The sequence below is a fragment of the Talpa occidentalis genome, unplaced genomic scaffold (genome assembly GCF_014898055.3).
Source record: "Talpa occidentalis isolate TD23 unplaced genomic scaffold, MPIMG_talOcc4v2.1 talOcc4.2, whole genome shotgun sequence".
In the NCBI taxonomy this organism is placed as follows: Eukaryota; Metazoa; Chordata; class Mammalia; order Eulipotyphla; family Talpidae; genus Talpa; species Talpa occidentalis.
The window spans coordinates 19,438,288-19,448,604 of NW_023602073.1; the positions used below are offsets into that span (position 1 = coordinate 19,438,288).

The following is a 10,317-nucleotide window of genomic DNA, read 5'->3' on the forward strand; positions in this document are numbered from 1 at the left end:
ACATCTCCACAAATAATGCACTGTGGTTTTAGCACTTCACCGTCAATTATGGCCACAAAACCAAACTCGATGTAGGAGGGATCGTACTTGCGAGTGAAAGTAGTATGAACTCTTTTGGTTTTCACCTCTTCAGGATGACTCCCATTGTTACCATTTCTTTTACTATTGCCTCTGTATTCAGAAAAGGCGTGTCTTTTCTTGACAAAGAAGTCCAGTGAAGCTTGTTTTGCCATCTGCAAATTAGGATTAAAAACAAATAATACAAAATTTACTTGCCTCTATCTAATAATGCTAAACTACAAATTAACTAGGCTTGACTAAAAATAAAAAAAGGATTTAAAACTATAATTCAATATATTGTATACACAATATGCTTACTTTATTATATATAACTTTATAATTAATTATAAAGATAAATGCTTACATTTCCTCAGCGTTCTACATCTTTCGGGGTAATGGCTGCAAGAAAGAACTCATAAAATATCACAGGTTGTGATGTGAAACTGTTGGGCTTGATTAGTGTGCAACTCCACTGCATGTGACTCAGCGTGAGCCTCTAACACCACTGAGCTGGTCAATATTCTCTTAGAAAAGATGAGTCCATTAACCGTACACCTGATGTTGCAGGAATGTCAGATTGTACTCAGTCTCTGTGTACTCTCATCTGCATACGGATCTTATTATGGTATACATGCTTTGCAAACTAGAACCCGTCTAAAGATGACACTCTGGTCCAAATGATGTGTAACCACTATATTTCAAAATTCTGATCTGAACATATAATCACCCTACTTTAGATGACCTATTGATTTAAAAATTCTCTTTTTTGGTGATGGATGGAAACTGGACTTTGGTGACAAGCATAATATAGTATTGCTGATATATGTCTGTATACCTTAAACTATCTATTTTTAAAAATTTATTTATGTATACAAGAATTGGAGTGTAGAACTGAGTTACAGGGGGTGAGAGGATTCACCAGAGACAGAGTAGGGAACAGAACAGGTAGACTGACTGAAATACACTGCAGAGGGGAGCAGCGTGTGAGGCAGGAGAGGTCTGCTGCACCATGTGGGTTGCTCCCTGGCCTGCCGGATCGAACTTGTGCTGCAGTGGCTGGCAATAACTTGATAGTGCTGTGTTTTTAAATCATGCACCACCAGGGAGGCCCCTTGAGCTTATATTTTGTAAGCCAATGTTACTTCAATAAAAAAAAAGTATTTAGCCTCATTCTGCATTTAAATCTAAAGCCTGAATTCTTTCCCAACCCAAATCCTTATCTTCCAACAACCAAAGTTATCATCCCCTCCCCTTCCTAAATATTTCTTCACTTGATCTGAAATGTTCTTTCTTAGCATATCTCCCATCCAGACTCACAAACCATTAAAGAAAGTAACATTAAATTCACCGTTCCAAATTAATTTTTCTGTAGAAAACATACCATCAAACACACCATTTATCCCGTGATTGTGACTTTCTTAAGAAATGCCTGGTATCAACATCAGAAAGGAATAAAAAGATATTGCTCATCACCCCAGAACAAAAATAAAGCAGCACTGAAGGCTGTAACTTCCAACTTGAACAAAAGAAGTGGGGGAGGGCCTTCTTTTGGAGAAAACATATCAAAGATGGCCTGCGTGGTGCTTTAACATATCACGTCAAAACACTGTCACTCAGGGGCCTCCCTGGTGGCACAAGGGGTTAAGACGAAACCTATGAAGCTGCCGTAGCCACTGCAGCATAAGTTCGATCCCTGGTCAGGGAGCTATCCACATGGCGCAGCAGACCTCTCCTGACTTGCCTGCTGCTCCCCTCAGCAGTGTATTTCAGTCAGTCTACCTGTTCTGTTCCCCACTCTGTTTTCTGGTGAATCCTCTCACCCACACCCCAACTCTGGCCTATACCCAGTTCTTGTATGCATAAATAAATAAATCATTAAAAAAAAATATTCTTACTCAGGGCCTCCCTGTTGGCACAAGGTGTTAAGCTTCAGCACTGTGAAGCTATCTGCAGCCTCTGCAGCAAGAGTTCAATTCCCGGCCAGCCAGAGAAATACCCACATGGCGCAGCAGACCTCTCCTATCTTGCCCGCTTCTCCCCTCAGCAGTGTATTTTGGTCAATCCGCCTGTTCTATTACCTACTCTGTCTCTGGCAAATCCTTTTACCCCCACACCCTGGCCTGTACCCCAGTTCTTGTATGCATAAATACATAAATCTTTTTTTTAAAAAATTCTCACTCATCATGGTCACAGCAAAGTGTAAAGAGGCTCTCCTCTGCTTTGGTCTATAGCAGACACTCAAACTCTTACCCAATCTCCTACTTTGTTGGATGAAAAAGGTGTCTCTGATGACTTCAGCATTTTTGAAGGTTGAACATTCAAGCTTCTTTGAATCTCACTCTGTTTCCTCTTCACAGCAGTGGTCTCATTGCAGAGACTGCAAGTTATTCTATGGTGACAGCCCTCAGCCTCATGTGAAGAGGGGACGCCACAGACGGGGTAGACATTCCTGTCACAGGACATACAACTATTAGCACCTGTGCACTCTTTTTCACAGACTACACAAGATAAAAATTTTAGTCTGTTTTCAGGGTGGTTTCTTTGGGCCACCAGGGGAGGAAGAGAAAGATTCTCTTCAATGTCACTACTCTCTGTGCCGGTCTCAGTGTTTTCTTCATAGTGCGCTCTTAGAGTATTTTCTAACTCTCTGTCAGGCTGTTCTAAGTCATTATCTGTGTTCAGGCTGGCAACAAGCTCTTCAGTTAACTGAGAATGAGACAGGCCCAGTTTAGCCTCAGAGCTAAAAGGACCTTCACATGGAGCCTGCTGCATGCCTCTGTGATAGGAACGGTTTTGGGTCATCTGAATGAACCATAAAAATTCAGCCCAGTGTGATGAATTGTTAGTTTGCATCCAGGAGATAATCCTATTTTGGATGTCCTCATTAGTCTGATCAGTAGAACTTTGACTTTGGCAAGGTTGAGACTTCCCATGGACAATTTTCAGTTCTGGCCAAATATTACTGAGTTCACTGACAATCTGGCTTGAAAACTCCCTCCCATTGTCAGATTGTAGGACACTGGGGGCACCAGTGATTGTAAAATATCTAACAGAGCATGCGCAACCTCTTTAGGTCTTTTAGATTTTAATGCCCGCAAAAAGCTCAACTTTGTACGAAGGTCTTGATAATGCATAATAAATTTGTACTCCCCATCAGGATTCAATTGCATGTCTATAAGATCCACTTGACATCTTGAGTTAACTTCCTTAAGTGGCTTGTAAGTTAGAACTTTCTTGAGTTTTGAATTTTTCTGCTGGCAAGGTTTGCAGAGTGTCAGTATAGCATAATAACTTCTTTTGTGATGTTCTTATATTTTGCTTGTAACTCTTTTTCCATGCGGGTACGTCCGCCATGTCCAATGCTGAGATGTGTATCGTGCAGAATGTCAAATAAGTCCTCACTGTGTAAATAATACCGTATTTTATCTGTGTCTCCGTTTACAGCTTCAATCAGCTTCTCATTGCCTTGTACCAGAATCACATCAAATCTAGCCAATCGACGATAGTCAACTGACTCTTTTTTGCCTTAGCTTTAGCCTCTTTCACTTCCTTTATTAACTGACAGTACTTTGCTTTAGAAAATATCTTGGTATTATTACTTTTATTTTCTAGTAACACTACTAAGCTTCTGAAAAATTTTCTCTCATGTTTTCTGGTTCAATTTCTGCTTCATTAGAATCCAAGCTACTGAGGTTATCATCACCCATGCTTTGAGACATCATGGAAAGCCACAAAATGACCCTAATGTGTAAAGAAAAAAAAAAAACAATTAGAATGTATAGGAATGTAATTTAAAATACATACAGTTGGGCCTCCCCAGTGGCGCAGCGGTTGAGCGCTGGCTTGCGAAGCTGCCCGCAGCCTCTGTAGCGCCGGTTCAATCCCTGGCTGCTCCCCGGCCACTGGAGGAGGGTCCCACATGGCGTGCAGACCTCTCCTGCCTCCGGCTGCTCCCCTCCCCTTCTCCCTGCTCTGCTCCCTGCTCTGGCTCTGGTGAATTCTCTCACCTTCCCGTGCTTCTGACTGTACCCAGTGCTTGAATCAATCAATCAATCAATCAATCTTGTATAAATAAATAAATTTTAAAAAAGTTTCTTCTTTAAAAAAAAATAAAATAAAATAAAATACATACAGTCTTGAATTATTTAGAATTAGTGTCAACAATAGTCTTATAGCTGCTTGGGAAAATACTTTCTCTCAAGTCAACATTGTTTAAACTACCTATTCTTATAACACATATTGAACTGGCAAATTTTATTATTTTTAATTTAAATTTTATTTTTATATTCCCCTTACAATTACAACCCCTTATTTTGACCCAAGCCCTCCTTTCCCCGCCCGCCACCCCCCATAGAGTATCTCTGGTTCATAGTTGTTTGTTGATTTTGATATTTTCTTTCTTTTATATATTTTGATATATTCTTTTGATATATTATTTTTCCTGGTCTCTTATTTAAGTTTTCTAGATTCCTGCTATGAGTGAGACCATCCAGTATTTTTCTTTTTCTTTCTGTCTTATTTCGCTGAGCATGATCCCTTCCAGCTCCATCCATGTTGCTGCAAATTGCATGTTGAATTGGCAAATTTTAAACCATACTTAATTGTTCATAATTTCCAAAACAAAGTATATTAATGATATGTTACTGGGTGTTTGGGTTTCACTTAATTCTCAATTGTTCCAATAAGAATTCCTTGATCATTTAATTTAAATTCACATTGAATTCTCCTTTCTTGAAAAACATAATTTATTCATAACACAAACTAGTGTAATGCTTTTTTCTTTTATAGCTTCATATGTAGAGCAAGAGTTTAAGTTTATGAAGAGGTAGGGATCACTTATTTCTCTAGTATCTTTCCATCATCTAACATATTACTACATAGAAAAAAGGGCTGCAGGGCCTCCCTGGTGGCACAGGGATTAAAGTCTCAGTGCTATCAAGCTAGCCACTGCGGCATGAGTTCATCCCCAGCCAGGGAGGTGACCTACATAGTGCAGCAGACCTCTCCTGCCTCCTCACTGCTCCTCTCAGCAGTGTATTTCAGTAGATCTGCCTGTTCTGCTCCCCACTGTCCCTTGTGAATCCTCTCACCCCCCACCCCGCACCTCTGGCCTACACCCAGTTTTTGTATACATAAATAAAAAAATAAATCTTAAAAAAAAGAAAAGAAAAAGGGCTACATCAAAATTGACTAACTTACAATGAAGATGACAGCCCTGGTAGTGTTATCTCCAAATGTGACTGAAGAGAACATTATATGGCTAGTATTTCTTCCCACACTGATATAGTGTGTGCTTTTCTATGAAGCCATGAGCAGAAAAGGCAAGCTATAGCAATGTAAATAACAACCAGGGAGTTCTGAGCTCCAGAAGTTATTCAAATTGATTTTAGTAGGTCTAGGATAAGCAGGGAATAGGGAGTTGGTACAGCTATAAGAGGAGGAAAAATATGTATTGGTTATACTTAAGCCTTTTGGAAAAGACAGTTGCTCCAGAACTAGGCCAGCCGGTGCTCCTGCCTCCACTCCACATTGCACTGTAGGATCTCTAATAGACATAACTTTAGACATTCCATTTCCTTCTGTAGAATTTTTTTTAAAAGATTTTTTTTATTTATGCATATAAGAACTGGGGTACAGGCCAGAGGTGTGGGGGGTGAGAGGATTCAGTAGAGACAGAGTGGGGAACAGAACAGGCAGACTGACTGAAATACACTGCTGAGAGGAGCAGCGGGTGAGTCAGGAGAGGTCTGCTGCGCCTTGTGGGTAGCTCCCTGGCTGGGGATCGAACTGGTCATGGCTGCTGCGGACAGCCTCATAGGTTGAGGCTGCATCTTAACCCTTGCACCTCCACGGAGACCCCCTTCTGTAGAATTTCTTTTTTTTTTTTTTTTTAATAGAGACATGTTTTATTTATTTATTTGTTTGTTTGTTTTGCTTATACATGCACTGGGTACAGTCAGAAGTGTGGGAGGGTGAGAGAATTCACCAGAGCCAGAGCGGGGAGCAGAGCAGGTAGAAGGACCTAAGTACACTGCTGAGGGGAGCAGCGGGAGGCAGGAGAAGTCTGCGCACCATGTGGGACCCTCCTCCGGAGGCAGGAGAAGTCTGCGCACCATGTGGGACCCTCCTCCGGAGGCCGGGGAGTGGCCAGGGAGCAGCCGGGGATCAAACTGGCGACGGAGTGGCCGCTGGCAACTTCGCAACCCAGCGCTCAACCGCTGCGCCACTGGGGAGGCCCCTTCTGTAGAATTTCTAAGTAGTATTTCCAAGTCTTAAGTGACAAAATTTGGGGACCGAGGTTGTAGAAATGGGACATATGTAAATGCTCCTAACATTTACATAGAGTGACAGCTCTGATTTATCCATAGGTATTTAACTCCATTGCAAAGGAAAAGCAGGGAAAAGCTTATATTCAACTATTTTTTACAGGATTACCCTGACTGCTTAGTTCAGCAACTTTATTAATCTAGCACTAGACTGGCTGATTTTTTTTCCCTGTAGCCATATTCAGTAGAAGTGTGAATGGGATGAAGTTTGGAAAATTTTCAGTGGCTAGAACCTTTCCTCTCCCAAATCTCATCTTCCTTCCAGACACTATTATCCTCACCATTATCTTGAAGTGTGTGTGGCTCTGGAGAGTCACAGTCCATCCTGTCTTCCAAAGACTGGAGCTGGGTACCTAAGGGTTCCTTTGTAGCTTCCAGAGGAGCCATTTCTTCCATAGAAACTTCCTGCCCAAATGGGCCTTGTGGGACCTGGGGACAAACAGGTACATTTGAGTTAATGTAAGTAATCACTGTACAAACCATAGCTAAACCTAAAAACATTCTTCTACTGAAGTAGACTATAAGGAGAAAAAAAAAGTTTTCATTGAATCTTTAGAAGAGTACAAGGTGGAATGAGAAACAAAATACACTGGCCCAATAAAGACAGTAAAAGGAGCTAGTAGTTCTTCCTGTGGTTTCTGAAACAACATCAAAAACACAATAAAGGAATCTGTTCAAAATTTTGATAACTGAGGGGGAGGAAGCAAATATTGTTTAATGATGAACAATGATGTAAAAAAATAAAAAAATTAATATAAAAAAATGAAAAAAAATTTTGATAACTGAGAGGAAATTATAAGGAGTTTCAGTATGAACAATGAGAAGTAAATACTTGGGGTGAGGAATATACAAATTATCTAATATAAACTAATTAGCTTTTGATCCCAGAAGGAATATGATGTTTGTTTTAGACAAATGTGGAAAACATTAGCCCAGTGTGTTGTGGATAAAAAGTATGTTACTGAAAAAAATAATCAAGTTGGATAACTGTTTTGGGTGAAGGAAAAAAAAAAAACCATTATACTCTCCTTACACTAGTATATGGTGTTAAATTAAATTTCCTCAGTTGTCCCCTCAAACAATGTATTTTTAAGCCTACAAGCTAGTTAATGCTTAAACATTGTTTTCACTAACAGATTCTGGTAAGTGATATATATTTACTGTGTCACATCACAAGATACATGTTATCAAGCTATTTCATTATTGATAATGCTAAATTTGATCACTTAGTTAAGGTAATGAGCAGATCCATTTGAAAAATATCGTTTCTCCTCCTCCCCACTGTATTATCATCAGCATGCTTCTATGGCACTTGCAAAACCCTTTGCTGGCTCATTTTCTGGAATACAAAAAAGTTTAGAAAGAGAGACACAAATATGGGAGGGAACCGTGCAAATAATCACTTCCAAAACAGAGATTGTGTTCAAGAAAGCCAAAAAGGAGGATGTGGACGTGAATGGGGGTTATGTCCAGGACTGTATGTCTTTTTTTTTTTTTTAAAGATTTGTTAATTTATGCATACAAGAACTGGGGTATAGGCCAGAGGTTGGGAGAGGAGGGGCAAGAGGATTCACCAGAGACAGAGTGGGGGGCAGAACAGGCGGACTGAATGAAATACACTGCTGAGGGGAGCAGAGGGAGAGACAGGAGAGGTCTGCTGGGCCACGTGGGTCAGCTCCCTGGCTGGGGATCAAACTCATGCTGCAGTAGTTACGGATAGCTTCATAGTGCTGACTGCTTAACACCTTGCACCACCAGGGAGGCCCCCAGTACTGTATGTCTTCACCACTTTCTGCATTTGGCTATAACCAGATGGCCTGTATTCTGCAGTTCTTACAACTTGCTGGAAAAACTCACCCATAAGCCAGCACAATTTCAGCACTTCCTTGTGTAAAATCTTTTTTTTTCTTTTAAGATTTATTTATTTATACATACAAGAACTGGGATACAGGCCAGAGTTTTGGGGGGTGAGAGGACTCACCAGAGACACAGCAGGGAACAGAACAGGGAGATCGACCAAAATACAATGCTTAGGGGAGCAGCGGGCAGAGTCAGGGGAGGTCTGCCACGCCATGTGGGTCCCCTCCCTGGCTGGGGATCGAACCTGTGCTTTGGTGGCTGCGGTGAGCTTCAAGGGTTGCGTCTTAACCCCTGCGCCACCGGGGAGGCCCCCCCCTGTGTACAATCTTATATGAAAGTTTTAACATTCCAGAAAAATATATCTTAACTGATCCAATTGTATACACAAAATGTTACGAGAAATTATGAATAGTAAAATGGAAGTGTTTGGCAATATAATGTTCCAAAATTACTGCACAGACAGCAAGTATACTCTTAAAAATAATCTCTAGTGCAATGGTAAAAAATAGAATGCTGGGGCCTCCCCGGTGGCGCAGTGGCTGAGCGCTGGGTTCCGAAGCTGCCCGCAGCCTCTGCAGCTCCGGTTCGATCCCCGGCCACCAGAGGAGGGTCCCACATGGCGCGCAGACCTCTCCTGCCGCCTGCTGCTCCCCTCAGCAGTGTACCTCGGTCCTTCGGCCTGCTCTGCTCCCCGCTCTGGCTCTGGTGAGTTCTCTCACCCTCCCGCGCTTCTGACTGTACCCAGTGCTTGTATAAATAAATAAACAAATAAATCTTAAAAAAAAAATAGAATGCTGAACTCAATACTCCTTGTGTACCAACAACTACAGGTACTGAAAAGTATCTAGATGATACAATTAATCTCTTCATTGCAAAGAAGACACTGAGGCCCAGAGCAAGTGTGATACCATCAAGGTTATACAGCTCATGAGTGACAGAGTCTATTACAAAGTCCACATCTTCTAATTCATCATTCCCTGATATTTCCATTATATTGGCCTACTTCTCCATGTCTCTCCTAGAAGGTATTCTTTATATTCTTACATTGATTTGTTTTCATACATGGCAAAAGTTCTGGACATTATAAGAAGAGAGAGCAACGCTAATCTCAGTCACTAGATACAACATAGTTTCTTACTGGTAATGGATCAAGATTTCCCATTTGGTTAAATCACCTACTTAGCTATCACACAAAAACTGTATTCATCTGTTCATCTACAGCAGTGATCAAATAATAAAGCTCCACACTGCAATTTGCAGCCACCAATGTAAAGTTAATCCCACTTACTCCACCTTGGATCCAAGCACTCAAATCCTCCACAGAAACTGGCACCTTCAATTTCTCACCTGTCGTCTAGGTTCATCCAGTTCCCTCTCCAAATCTTCCAGCACAGTCACCACCTCCTCTCCGCTCTGAGGATGGTGCTCTCGCACCCAGGCCTGGAGCTCCTCGGGCAGGATGGTCAGTAACTGCTCCAGCACCAACAATTCCAGAATCTGCTCCTTGGTGTGCATCTCTGGTCTCAGCCACTGGTGGCAAAGTTCCCGAAGTTGGCTTAGCGCCTCCCTGGGTCCAGGTGTCTCCTGATAGCAGAAATGCCTGAAGCGCTGGCGAGAGTGTTCCCTGGTCTGAGACAGATTCCCTTGTAGGCAGGATTCCTGATCCCAAATATGGTCTTCTTCCTTAACCTTTACTTTGATGATCTCCCCTTGATCCTCCGCAGCCTGGCCAGCCGAGGCTTCAAGGGCCCCGGAATTTGTTGCCATCCTGAGCTTACACAGCTCAGAGGAAGGCTCTTTCCAATTGGGGTGAGGGAGATGGCTGACTTTCCTTGAGGTCCCCACCCAATCCTTGGTCAGGAAAGTGCGATGAAAGAAGATACGGTTAGCCCAGAAAAAAATTACAATCGCAGACAAAAAGGACTTGATTATGTGACAAGTTACCAGAGCAATTCCATTGAAAGTGACAAGACCAGGAGTGAGCAGAGAGCTAGTCAATAATGCCACCAGGTCTTCAACTGGGTGGAGACAGAAAACTGAGTTTATCCAGTACACTTTGGCCCTTACTAAG

The 10,317-nt window shown here is 41.8% G+C and overlaps 1 protein-coding gene and 1 pseudogene across 1 annotated transcript; both read right to left on the reverse strand.

Moving 5' to 3' along the window:
• Nucleotides 1-3,787, reverse strand: part of LOC119253551 (SCAN domain-containing protein 3-like) — a 6,450-nt pseudogene extending 2,663 nt beyond the window's left edge.
• A 2,774-nt stretch (nt 3,788-6,561) lies between these two features.
• LOC119251824 (SCAN domain-containing protein 3-like) lies at nt 6,562-10,317 on the reverse strand. Its single transcript, XM_037519116.1, has 2 exons — nt 9,594-10,317; nt 6,562-6,815 (listed from the first exon to the last, which is right to left on the reverse strand). Exons 1-2 carry the CDS (start codon nt 10,011-10,013, stop codon nt 6,606-6,608), a joined length of 630 nt encoding a protein of 209 aa, XP_037375013.1. The 5' UTR covers nt 10,014-10,317; the 3' UTR covers nt 6,562-6,605.